The 13,705-nt window shown below is 40.9% G+C and overlaps 1 protein-coding gene across 1 annotated transcript; it reads left to right on the forward strand.

The window, feature by feature from the left end:
• Positions 1 to 1,256: 1,256 nt before the first annotated feature.
• LOC137278995 (organic cation transporter-like protein) lies at positions 1,257 to 13,289 on the forward strand. The gene is made up of 11 exons (XM_067811483.1): positions 1,257 to 1,297; positions 4,098 to 4,252; positions 5,114 to 5,289; positions 7,754 to 7,984; positions 8,624 to 8,826; positions 9,457 to 9,714; positions 10,400 to 10,534; positions 11,752 to 11,837; positions 12,357 to 12,474; positions 12,761 to 12,833; positions 13,122 to 13,289. The coding sequence occupies exons 1-11, from the start codon at positions 1,257 to 1,259 to the stop codon at positions 13,287 to 13,289; spliced, it is 1,644 nt and encodes a 547-aa protein (XP_067667584.1).
• The last annotated feature ends 416 nt before the right edge of the window (positions 13,290 to 13,705 follow it).

Here is a 13,705-nt window from a genome sequence, read left to right on the forward strand (position 1 = left end):
TTTACGCAAAGACATCGGCATTAAGCTGATTTATGTTGCCTGATAAAGAGTACGGTAAGGGTTAAGCCTAAGTGGGTGTGGTAAGTGTTGGTGAGTGTCGTGTCACAATTCGTCAGTCGCTCACTGTGTCAAGATGCCTAAATCAGTCAAGCGGGCTTGATTGGAATTGATACTTGAACAGAAACATAAGCTGATGCAAGAATTTGATGCAATTCCTTGCACGTAAGTATCAAACTGTCAGACAAACAAAAGCGTAACGTATGACTGACAGCAGTAAAACTGACAAAATTAATACACTAACGCATGATTGCTTTTGGCTGCCCGCAGTAAACACATACGCTTTTCTTATCTTGAAAGACAAAGCTATTCAAAGCTATTCAGAAACCTCCTATTTTACGACACACGGAAGATCATTCTCAGGTTGAAAAGGGAAAAGTTCTCAAAACCGGTACGTCCTCTATACCGGTACCAACGAATGCCGGTTTAGAGGCCTTCCGCTGTATTCAATATAATCATGTAACTAATCTCTTCTTGTTCTCTCCCGTAGATAGATTCTCATGCTTATGATCATGTTCATCACACGAATCTCTACACTGTAATTGTCATATGCCTTGAAGACTGCTGAGTGCAACAACCAACCAACTAACCAGAGATTAAGAAGACAGTTCGACACTTCCAAGTTCCGGATAAGGAAACCAACCAGCGCTCCCGGGTCCCGGGTTCGGCCTCTTCCTATGCCTAACAAACCAATGACACACACAAATATTGGTGGTTGATTTTGATGACAGTCTCTCATGAATGAATAATCCAATAGTAAACTAATATGGCTGACTTTGGAGGGTGATCTTGAATGTACAGTGAGTTGTTAAAAATGAAGAGTCATACACACGAACCGACCGGTCTTGCATCCTTCGTTCGTAAATCACATATTCTAAAGTATACTCATATTGCTGAGTGCGGCGTAAAACTAAACTCACTCGCACTGCTCTTACATCTTAAGTCGTACGCTCAGACCCAACCCCACCTACAAGTAGTACCTACACGTTCACCGTAAACAGCTTTACAACATTCATTATTGTGATCATTTATGATTCAACTGCTAAGTACGGACACCACTACACTTTCGGCATCACATGACCTTTCACATGCATTTAACGAAGCCGCCTAGTTCACCGTTTCTGTAAATTTCTAGTCCTCGCCATATTCCTCTCCATAGTTCATAGTTCACAGTCACCGTCACAAGCATAACTGTAACAATGGCTGGACCAAGTGAGAACCACGGCAAACGTGACAAAAGGTATGTGTTGTACTTTGAAGGACATAACTATGCTTTTGTACTGCTGGGTATATTCTCCCAAACATGCAGGTAAATTTGATAGGAACGTTCATCAACGTTGTTTAAATTTGCCACCAAAGAGTACTTTGGTGAGTTCAGACAGTGACCATTCTCTTTCAACATGAGCCTTAGGAACCACTTCAGACTATGACCTACTTTTAAGCCAGTCCGAATTTGGTCGTGTGAAGGTGAAACGAAATATTACAACTATGGTGACACGAAATTCCAGTTTCTTGTTTCATAAGAACATGGTATTTACAAAGGTAATTTGTATCATAAATTTATTAAAATCGTATTTCTGTATTTTGTTGCGAGGTGTAGGCGGCAACATGCCATCTAAGACGTCTCAAACTGCCCTGTTTGATAAGGTCTTAAAATGATCCGTAATCCGTCTGGCTGACTGGTTACACCTGTGTTCTCTTCGCGTTTTGACGTGTATTTTTGTAACGTACAATGCTGTGCAAGACCGCCAGACTTTTCTAGCGGCCGAATTTCGTTCTGAGATTTCCTGATTTCTTTCTGTCAGAGCATGCTGAACGACAGAAGACGCTGCACGTCGTGTTTGCAAGGATTAGAAGACCATACCGTTGCAATAAGTGATAAGAATTATCAAACAAAACAGATTACATGTCCAGTTGAATGAGTTGGTGTCAAACTTCTGGATTGGCTGTTGTACAAAGTTGCGCAATAAGATGGATCGTACACAGCAAGACAACGAGACTTGATGCCCTACGACGATGTGTCTGTCGCTTAGGCTTACATAATATACTGGCGTTGCATCTAATTGAAATCATCATGTATGTTCCTAAAGGGTGTCTCACAATCATTAATGCAACTGAGATGAGCACTCGTATAAACTGAACTAATGTCCGGTAAAGAACATCGGTTGAAGACGTCACTACCTCAAGCTGCACGAATGTTTGGCCATTGAAAACGTGTAATTTCCAGCCTGTGGAAAAGACGCCGTTAAACAAGAAAGGTTCCGATGATAATTTTACTGAGGTGAACTAGGAAAACCCGGTTACGACTTGTGGCGTTGTGCATTGTTTAAAGGTAATCTTAGTGGTGAAAATCTGCAGCGAGTGTAGACACAACGTGGGCGCGGTTGGCGCCAGGCCAGTGATCCAGCGGAATCGAGCCCACCTGTAACTGGGTGTACAAACCCTGGAGTCAACTTTGTATACAGATCCTTACAGTTTTATCACAAACCCTAGTGTAAACTACACAATCCTGTGCACTTGAAAGAGCACATGAATCCGACGGTATCATGAATGCGTGCAAACGCCCACATGCAGGTACAGCAACTTGCAGTAAACTTGAGCAAAGTACTGTGACTCCCTATGTGTCCATGTCCATCAACTGAGAGTGGGTACCTCGTGAGGATGAGAAAGCCGCAAAAACTCGGTGCGCCTTGAGGCGGCAAGTGTAGTATGATCCCCGGGAAGTTGTGAGTGATAATAAGATGTGCCGCTATATATATATAGATATCCTATAATAATAAATATCCTATAGCCCCATGTCTACAAGGCTACCATACTGCTCATTTCCACTGTAAGACTTCACGAGGTAACCGCTGCCACTCCTCTCTCAAAAGTGTTCTCGAAACCTGCCACATTCCGTACTGGTTTGTACACTACCCAGAGTCGACTTCCAGGAAAACTCTCAAACATGTTCCAGAGAATTCTAATGCAGACTAACCACCGGCAGAGACAAATCATTACTCTTAAGATACATTTTCATTGGTTTATAGCCAAAGCATACAAAACCATGTCGATGAATTTGCTGGGGTGTACGACTCGTACATGACTCCAAATCAGTCACAGGACACAGTACACATGTGTGCACAATGTACGAATGACCTTGACCTCAGATGGAATGTGGCGTATACGATTATGGGCATAAACAGAGGTCTACAACTGTTGCCTTCATGTGTTATTTGTTCGTGTCAATATATATATATACTTTTTTTCATTTTTTGTTTAATGATAAGCTAAATTAAATATCTTTAGGGTACTAAATTCGTCACACAGTGTTTGAAAAGGGTGTACGGGACGGTAAGACCCTGGTAAATTCCGTATTTCCCGTCCCGTGCACCCTTTGTAACTAATAATGTCAACAGCAAGGCTCAGCAGAGATACAGCCACAGCCAGGGAACTAGGAGTTCTACAGTTATTACACATTAACACCTTTCGAGGGGAAAGTACACGACTGTTCCCGACATTCCCGGGGCACCGTAGTAAAGGCCCATGTCAGCCATAGTTGCTCAGTTTCATGTATATTTCCAAAAACATACATTGTACTTCAGCAGACGTTGGACTTGATTGAAGGTGGAAGGAGTGTACTCTATGATTTATACCGTTGTGTCGTTACAAATTTTCAACTTGCTAAATTGTAAGTTTCAAACAATATGACAGAAATTAAGCCAAGGCCATAATCTATATAACGCTTATCGAAGGTACTTGATATAGAATGCTGTAATATTGTGTGTTAGGTGTCAAAGGCCCAGAAACCGGTGTTTGCTGTGGTAGGATCATCGAGAAAATCACCACACTGGTTCATTAATTCAAGCCCTGGTTGACGCCTGTCAACGTGTCCCAGTTGCGGACATCGATCCTCATGATGTTGATCACTGTGTCTTGTCAGGACTTCATTATTTACAGACCGCAGCAATGTAGCTGTAACATTGTGAGTGCAACTCGGAAACCACAAGAAGAACGTAGAAACACTTGATCACGACATTTTATCCCATTCCTATTTTCAGTGTTTTGTCCGCAGCACGGGATACAGGCCAGCTGAGTGTGGATACTATTCTCGAACGATTGGGGGCATTCGGGCGATATCAGATTATACAGATCTCACTGTTGTTCTCTGGGCATTTCTCAATCGCCTTTCAGATTCTCAACTTTGTGTTCATTGGTAAGTTGGATGCTTTCACGAAAAACAGCTGTATAGGAAGATCAAGTCTGAACATTACTGGTATAATTTTGTCGTGTACGAAAATAAACGGCCCGAAGGCATCGCCAAGGCCTTAAATGTGGTACAACTGACCGAACAACGTTTGAGCAAGAAGTTGTATGGAAAGAATTTTTTGAAGTATGAGTGAGTAAATTTAGTTTTGTGCCGCACCCAACAATATGCCAACTATATGGCATGAGCATCGATCTATGCAAATGGGATAACCGAGTCAGTGACATGACCACCCGGTCCCGTTAGTTGCTTTACCACAAGCATTGGATTCTGAAGATCAATTCTCACCGGGAAAATTATGTTTTCGTTTTGAAATGTAATGATTAGATCTCATATGAGTAAAAGGCATGTTCATGGCGGTTGGTAGAAGATGAGCAGTGGTTCAATCAAAAGGCTGTCGCATTATAAGTCAGGACAGGGAGTTGATGAGACCATATTTCACAATACAGAGTTCAGTGTCATATCCTTGACAGCATCTAGTGTTCCTCGTTTCGAAGCTTACATGGAAACAACCCTTGTCTGTCAGTACCAAACACATGCACATTCAGCAGTTATCTTAGACGTGGGGTAGCCTGGTGGTTAAAGCGTTTGCTCGTCACGCCAAATACCCGGGTTCGATTCCCATATGGGTACAGTGTAAATCCCATTTCTGGTGTGATATTTCCCCACCGTGATATTTCTGGAATGTTGCTAAAAGCGGCGTGAAACTGAACTTGTCCATCTGTGCTGAAGCTGCTATAGTGCACTCAACCATCGTAATAGGCTTTACATGTATGGTAACACAGAGTTCAATATGTTGCATTTATCTAGCCCAAGAAGTGAAGCATCAGTGTACGTCATCTGGATTTACCGAGAGTATAGACGGCGATGTGGTATATGGACAGTGCAAAGGCGACTACGGAAACATCAGTACCAACAATACGATCACCAGACAATGTGTTGCATGGAGATATGAATCAAACAAGCTACGTTCTATTGTGTCTGAGGCAAGTATAATTATACTTTTCTAGCTCGGAAGAAATAAGCAAAAACACCTGTTCGTCCTAGACGATTGCATGCTCAGCTGGCAAGGAACGTATCAATGAATGTATGTTGGCATTATAACATTCTGTATTTGAAACCTTTCTCCGTGGAAAACCGATTGCTTCGGAAGGGAACAATACAAAAACGCGGTCGATCCTATGGCCGTTACAGTTCCCTGTCAAAGTTACAAAAAATGTCAATCAACTCGCCAAACGCTTTCATTTATTTGAACCTCTGAATGACTCTGTGCTAAGTGGCTGAGATGCAGTGCTATTTTAGACGAACCCGTCATGTTCAGATTCAGACCTTTCCATAATCGGTGCGTACCTGCTCCTTTGAAAGCCAAATGTCGGAGTAATAAGTACTTCGTGGTAATATGTCATTTTGTGTGTCAGTGATGCAATCGGGATTTGGTACTACTCTGGTATGGTAATCCTTACTTTCAAGCCATTCTCAATCTGAACAACGATCGGATGGATAATAACACGTTCTCTACACAAATACGAGTCTCAGAGCTTCCCAAGTGGTGCAGCCACGGGGAGTTGAAATGGTAAGGGTGGAACACAAAACGTTGATATTGCCAGCTGAAAGTAAATCTGAAGCTGAAGGATAAGGGAGGTGTCTGAAATGTTCTCAACCACACAGTGGAACAGACAGCCTTACCCGCTTGCATGACGTATAGGGTAACAGCAGAGCTGTGAGGCATCATTTGAACAAAATGCACAACCATGCAGCGTAGGTCTGCAAGGCTCAGAATGATTTTTAACGTATTTTCTGTTGCTTTATTTTGGCAAAACTAGCTACCGCAGTCATGATTCTGCTACTGAAGGCACTAATTCCAACGCAGAGCCATGGTTTCAACTCTGGGAGTTTTGGTTTATCCATTACGACTGCTGCCGTTGATGTTGCGGCGTCAGACCTCTTTAGAAGACGATCAATGCTCAGGGTGATCTTCAGCAGTCTATATTTAAGAAACTGCAGATACTATTCATGATATGAATATGAATGTTCGACCCTCACCTATTAAAATATATATTATGAGAGTGAAAAACAAATAGTGAATACGATCTTACAATGCTTTCAGCAAACCATACATAGGCTTCAGTGCAGGGAATCGAACCGGTTCTTCGGTATGACGTGTGAATGTCTCAGGGGAGAGAACAGCGTGGACATTTAAGGATAACATCGATCGTGAATAACTGATCGAAGGTGTAATTCTTCCACCACGACAAAGTGTATGCTCCGCTAGGACGAGGCACCTGTGGATGGGTCTTGTGTTATCATGGCTGCAACATGGGACTCATTGAAGATCTGTATTCCCAAATTTGGCGCTGTGAAATTGTTCGACCATTGCCCGAAATGGCTAGGAAGCATAATACTCATTATGATGACTTTACCTGCAATGTGGGTCTTAACCGCTACAGAAGTATTTGTAGTAACCAACTGTTTCAACTGTATACATTGTGATTAGGCCTTGACCGTTTCAGCCACTCCTTGTAAATTAGTCACTGAAATGAACTAAACACAGGAAAGGGTGTCCATTCAGTCTTTGCTAATTTTTCAATTCAAATTGAGTGAGAAACTATAAGAATGACCTATCTACATTTCGAAAATGTAAATGGGTTTCACACTCGTAAATATATAAGCTATGTAGGTTATTTAGATTTTTAAAAAAAAACACACGAATTGACAGTTTTGTCATGTTCGCCTGTGAATGTAGTTGGCCACAATAGGCTGGAAAGTGTGAAGTAAGGTCTCTGCAAAATGTGGGATACTGCACATAGTCTGCAGTGTGTCCTGTCATCAAATGTCATACTTCCCGTGCTCCTGACACGGGGCTTAGATTGTTGCACCCTTCGCTGCAAGTAATCATGGTATATGGCTTGATTAAAGCAACCATATTGCCGCTAAGTTTGAAAATTTCATACTGATTTCAAATATCAAAGATAAAATATTTTCCATATCTTTTTATCCATTCTTATGCCGGTGTAAACGCACGTACATACACTTCGTTGTGAAAATGCAATAAACCTAAAGTGATATTAAGGCTATTTCCACCTTAACACATCTTCTCTTTGACATGTCATCGTCATCATACTAATAATATAATATATTGCTGATTTTACATTGTACGTGCGGCATGATACATCCATATACCATTAAATAAGTAGGGGATATTGGATTTACAGGACTGACAAAATGCAAATGAAGAAAACAGATAATTAAGAGAAATTAAGGGATATCTGACAATTAATTCCATTTCTTTGTAAATGTTCCATCTGTATGGATATGTATTACTTTTTCTCACATCACTGGTACTGACTAGTGGTATTCTCACAAAAAAGGAATATCCCCTACTTTTTGATTGATAATTAAAACCTTAGTTTGATTTTTTGTGAGAAAAAAGCTCTTCATCTTCTGTTCCAGTGGGATCTAGTTTGTGATGATGTGCCCTTCAGTCGTCTTCCACAAACCATGTTCATTGTGGGTCAAGGTGTAGGCGCCCTGATATTTTCTGTACTGTCGGACAAGTTTGGGAGGAGGCCGCTCTTACTCCTCACTCACTTATTAACGGCTGGGTTCGGAGTTGGGCAGGTGTTCTCTCCTAACATACACGTTTTCACTGCCCTCAGGATGATTGACGGAATTTTCCAACAGGTACAAATATATTTATCTTACCTCACACATAAATATCGTTTTCTAATTAGCTGAGCGCTGTCCTGTTATTTTCAATGTACCCCGCTTGCAAGCGAGTAACATTTCCATGTAACCCGTTGGGAATTCCGTACGCACTGGGTACTTTGTGGTAGTAATTCTATATCTCGAATAACATTGAATCACATACGATGTACGGAAATTACCGATGTTTTGTGAATGCAAATCTATGGAAGGGAGATAACTCTAAATATGTTTTTCTTTTCTGTAAAATCTAGCGATGGCTGCAGTCAAATATAATCGACTTTGGCGTGTTTGCCAAGATAAATATGCTGTCCTCGTGTCTCAAAAACAACAAATAATTACTATATAAAACGCATACACATACACAGACACACGTATATAAATGGCCGTGTCTGTGTGTGGAGTAGTACGTGCTTGCTGACATATATAGACAATGGATTCTGGATCAGTCAATCCCCTGATTAATATTGCTTGCAGCTGTACTCTTGCAGTACAGTGCAGATTGCGGCAGGTAATGCATGTCACAAATACTGACCACTCGATTCCTTAAGTGGTATGTGTGTTCGTGTATATCTGTGGATGGGTACATCGACGGTCTAAAGCCATGATTCTTTACAGGGGTTGGTAGTGGTATCATGTACGATGGTGCTGGAACTGTTCCCAAGGCGACGCCGTTTGGACATAGTGTCGATTAATACTGTATACTGGTGCGTATGTCTTCTGATCCTGACTCTCATTGCTTACCTACTACGTCATCACACGTGGCGTACACTGCAACTGGTATTGTCATCAGGATCCATCGCTGTGGTTTTCCAAATCATGTAAGTATGTCACTCCTGAACCGAAAACAGAATTGCGCCCCTTTGTCGTGCCAACATCCCGTGGCCATAGGTTCGACCTGAATAAGGGTCCTAGGTGCCGTTGTACAAAGCGATCTTAGCTAAGGTGCTCTTCCCGGCGGAGGTGATCATTACTCCCATTCCTTAAAATAGACTGAAGGAGGCCGTACTGCGAAGGTTGTTTTCTACAACAACCTCCAGGACTCCAAATGTCATACTCAGCTGGTAGGGTCACCAAACGACTCACATCAAAATATAACTTAAATTTAATATTGCTTATAGCGACGATACAACGAAACTTACAATGCCCTCTTTCAAGCAGCTTGGAAGTGTGTGAACATAATTCGCGCAATATTTTGTAATATGCTGCCCGACACATGAGACATTGCATTTGTTTTCAGAAATATCATGCAATGTTCTATTTTAAACTCCTGTCTCATCGGGTTGTCGTATAACGTATCTCATAGCTTAATAAGCAGTGTTGAAGTAATGTACAGTATCTACAACGGTACATTTATTGGATATAACAATGAGCGTCGTTTCGTCTCTGTTTCATATATCATCCATCGTTCAACTTGTTGTTATCTTCATACTTCAGTATTTCCATTTCAGATTCATTGACGAATCTCTCAGATGGTTGATAGCAAACAAAAAAGATGACAAAGCTCTACAGATCCTGAATAAGGCTTCCAGATTCAACTGTGTTGATATTTCAACTGTGATTCAACAGGCTACAATTCTACCAGAAACATCAAGCTGCGAAGCTAGGCCCGATATCGCCAAGACCCCCAAAGCTTCCAGATTCTCAGTATTGGATGTGTTCAAGAACGCGTTTTTGCTAAAGATTTCAGTCATAATTTGGCTTACGTGGTAATTTGTGTTTCGTGCAACACTATTTCCGTTGTTTATCAAATTTTCTTGGAGGGCTGTCGTTTAATGCGAAGCATTTCCGTTTACCGAGTTGCATGTCTTGGACCTGTGGTCGTGGTTTAGAATCTTGAGTAGCATAATTTCGTGTCTTGATATGATAATTGGTTTCATCAATGTGGTAAACGACAACCCTCTGTTTCAACTACGGCTTTTCGGACATTAGAACTAAATATTGCAGACTAAAATGCTTTTTCAGGTGGCATTGAGAAGCTTGAACGTTGAAAAGGACCTACGCTTATATACTTAGATAAGCTTAGAAACTGTTTTGAACATTTGCAGTTGTCATGGATTTCCTCATTTGGAGTTTTTACAATGTGCCATTAATTAATATCATGTATTTTTGCAATTAAACGTTCTCGTCACGATATGGCTGAAATACTGCCGATGTGACGATAAATTTTAACTAACTCACTCCCCATTTGGTCCGCAAAATGTTTTAACCCCCAAATATCGAGTACCAAACTGGGTAAAATCTTTTGGCGTTGCTTTCTGTCAGAAACCTCCCTTAAACCATAACCATAACAGATGATGTAACCATAACGATCAGTTGACTTTTATAGTTGAGTGAAGCGTCTCTTGTATCAGTTTCCCGTATCCAAACCCAGACTGCATGTTTATGCTGCAGGCTGGTTGACAGTTTAACGTACTTCAGCCTCTATCTGACATCCTCATCTCTTGCCGACAACTTCTATCTCAACTTTCTTCTCAACTCGCTGGCTGAGGCCCCTGCAGGACCTCTGTTCTGGTTCGTCAGCAGGAGGTTGGTATATTCACTTGAATAAAGTAAATCCACTTGTTGTTGTCAACACTATCCCATCTGTGTTTCGGGTAGAATGTGGATGGTCGAGCCTAGACAGTGGTTGATAGTACTGCCGTCACAGCGGCATCCAATTACAAAGTCTGACCAACCGGTGCACTTTGCTGATCAAGTGTGTCATAAAATAGGGTACACTTTCGCAAATCGAACTAAGCGGTAAGACGACAGTACCTCCAATATGTTAACATTTATAATTTCGTCACTCGTAACAGTCAGCTCGCTTTGCGAACACGGACCCACCGACCCATTCTAACCTGTATAGGGGTATATAGGTCGAATTTTTGCCAGACATTTCCTCCTGGTGCCTACGGCGACATCCCAGGAGTTATTTGATCTGGTATGTATATATAACTATTTACATAGATCCGAGGTCTTTTTGTGGGTCACTCAGCCCAGGGGAGAGTATTTAGTTTCACAATACTGACACCAGATTTTACGTACATAAGCTTGTTTTACGTGTTTACTTAAAGCATAACAGTTCAGATTTCCATTGTCGGTACATGTGCTTTGTCATTTTTGTTTTGTTTTGTTTTTAACATTTCCAAAAAAATCTGATTGCAGTTGAGTACCTGCAGCTGAATATAGTTAACTACCTATGTACTTAAAAACCCAGAAGACCTTGAGGAGGCAGGTCTAGATATATCAACAAGGATGGAAAATCCATAATCGTGATTCATCATTGTGATCAAGTGTTTTACTTTAGGCTACATTACACAGGCAGTCTTAACCACTCGAGAAGTAGATCATGTTACCACATCCACACTGGTATGACATCAGCGGGGCCTAGTTAACTGTAGGTTCTTTACTCCTCGAGGAGGATACCTTAGTGTTTACTTTCTCAGCTTAAATCAAAATACGACACCCTGAAACGTGTCTTGTTAAGGAACATCTTCAAAACTGATATTGATACGAATAAACCTGAAAACATTTGATATTTTGAACAAAGATTTTCCCACATGACATCGGAAGTGTTTGGAAACAAGTAGTGACAATTTCGAGTTTTCCGCTCCGAAACATTTTACATTCATTCATTTTGAATAATATGTAATACGAAAGGCTAGACATGCGCCAACAGCACCAAAACGTTCCGTGAATTTCAAAACACAAAAGAAATGCAGGTTATTAACAATTAATATTGTGCTTTTCCTTCCAATTTTCAGATATGGAAGGAGGAGGTTTTTTATGATTTTTCACGTTCTGTCTGGTGTATCTCTACTCCTGACAACGATTTTGAAACGACTGGCTGGTAAGTATATCTCTTTGAAGTGGTGATTTAAGACTGAAACCACTCATATGGTGTTAGAAGAGGGTGTAGTCGATTTATGATTTAAAGGTGCAACACACTTTTGTACATATTTCAGATGGTGTCAGTGCTCTTCGTTTTGAAAAAGTCTTGCCACAAGTAAGGATAAATATCTGATTGGTTTGGTATTCTATTGTGTGAGTTCGAAAAACTAAATGCCACAAACTTGCATCAGTTTCGGATGGCGCTGGTTCTTTTTCGTTAAATTCCCAAAACTGTCAAAACGTTTATCAAATTCAGACTGCGTTACAGTTTTTACTCTGTTTATGAGTGCGAAAATAACGTTTTCACTTTCGGATAAGTGCGAAAACGGCAGGCGTCAGAAGTTTGCTTTATGTGTGTATTCCCCTGTTGCACCTTGTCATGAAAGCCAAAACCTGAATGCCACAAACTTTTATCAGTTTCAGAGGGATTTTTTAACAATAACTGCCAACAAAGTGTCTAAACTTGCATCGATTTCAGATGGCGTTGCTGCTTCGTCCGTTGCTACAGCCTTCGCATTTGTCGGCAAAATAGGAAACTCGGCTTGTTTTGCTTCCATGTTCTCTTATGTGCCGGAGTTATACCCGACGAATATAAGGTTTGTTTGTCTTATAGTGGGAGCGGCCACTTGTATTTGTGCGCCATTAAAGCTATCATTCTCTGACACTGGGTTTTAATATTTTGAGAAGAGTGGATATTAATCAGTAACCTTGTTTTAATTCAATGTAATTTCACCAGTGTTGCTCACGATTAAAGAAACCGATTAAAGAAATGCCATCGCTGTTTTTGTGCACCTTGTTCACACTTATGTCATGGGATGGGGGTATAAGTGCAATTGAAATTAAATACATTTATTTTCAACAGGGATTTTGAATGTGTTTCAGGACTGTTGGTCTTGGTGGCGGGTCAACCGCAGCAAGAATTGGTGCTGCTATTTCACCATTCACTTCCATGGTTGTAAGTACTGTGTAAGACCATATGAAACAATTCGGTTTCGTTGGTTGTGGTGTAGGCGTTGATCAGTTAGAAATGTCCGCTAACAGTAGAGCCAGTTGACCTAAACTCATTAACACATCACAAGGCAAATCAATTATTTACCTGAAAAACAAATGGTAGATTTCATAAGCATCAGTCATCATAACTGATCCTCCAAATGTTGACACTAAGAAGAATCATTCGAAACACACCTATGCTGTTACGTTTCCCTGTACTCATCGTTTTTATGGAAAGGTTTACCGTTTGCAGGCATCAGCTATTCCTTGGTTACCCGGGACTATATTTGGTGTGGGCTGTTTAATCATAGCTGGTTTGGTCATGATTCTTCCGGAGTCACAAGGCAGAGAGTTACCAGAAACTGTAGAAGAAATACGAGCATGGCCAAAAAGCCCGAGAACCAGCATCCCAACCATATGACTTTTAATCGTTGATAAAACGCATGTTTTCGACTCGACTTTCTACTAATTCAGACCGTTATTGTAGATGTAGCAATATCTATATACTTCTGGATATGTTGATCTTGGTCGAAATAAATATATGTTTTTTCAGTGGCAATCTACATTGGCAAAACTTCACATCACATCAGTCGTCTACTTAAGCAGCAAGCAGATATAGGCACTTAATACTCAACGGTCATACGTCTTAAATCTATCACTGAGGTAAACGGTAGCAAACACACTACAAAACAACAACACCTGATGGAGTCTGCAACATAAGCTACGACTGTGGCAGCTTCGGTGGTGAAACATCCACACCATTCAACACTCTTATCAAAGAACATACGACATCCACAAACAATGCAGATACCAAAATCAGCCAACACCAAAGGTCCT

Source organism: Haliotis asinina, chromosome 3, assembly GCF_037392515.1.
Source record: "Haliotis asinina isolate JCU_RB_2024 chromosome 3, JCU_Hal_asi_v2, whole genome shotgun sequence".
Lineage (NCBI taxonomy): Eukaryota > Metazoa > Mollusca > Gastropoda > Lepetellida > Haliotidae > Haliotis > Haliotis asinina.

Coding starts and splice junctions, on each gene's coding strand:
- LOC137278995 (XM_067811483.1), top strand. CDS start 1,257: ATGGCTGGACCAAGTGAGAACCACGGCAAACGTGACAAAAG. Junction 12,475..12,760: donor TTATACCCGACGAATATAAG/GTTTGTTTGTCT, acceptor AATGTGTTTCAG/GACTGTTGGTCTTGGTGGCG. Junction 12,834..13,121: donor CACCATTCACTTCCATGGTT/GTAAGTACTGTG, acceptor TACCGTTTGCAG/GCATCAGCTATTCCTTGGTT.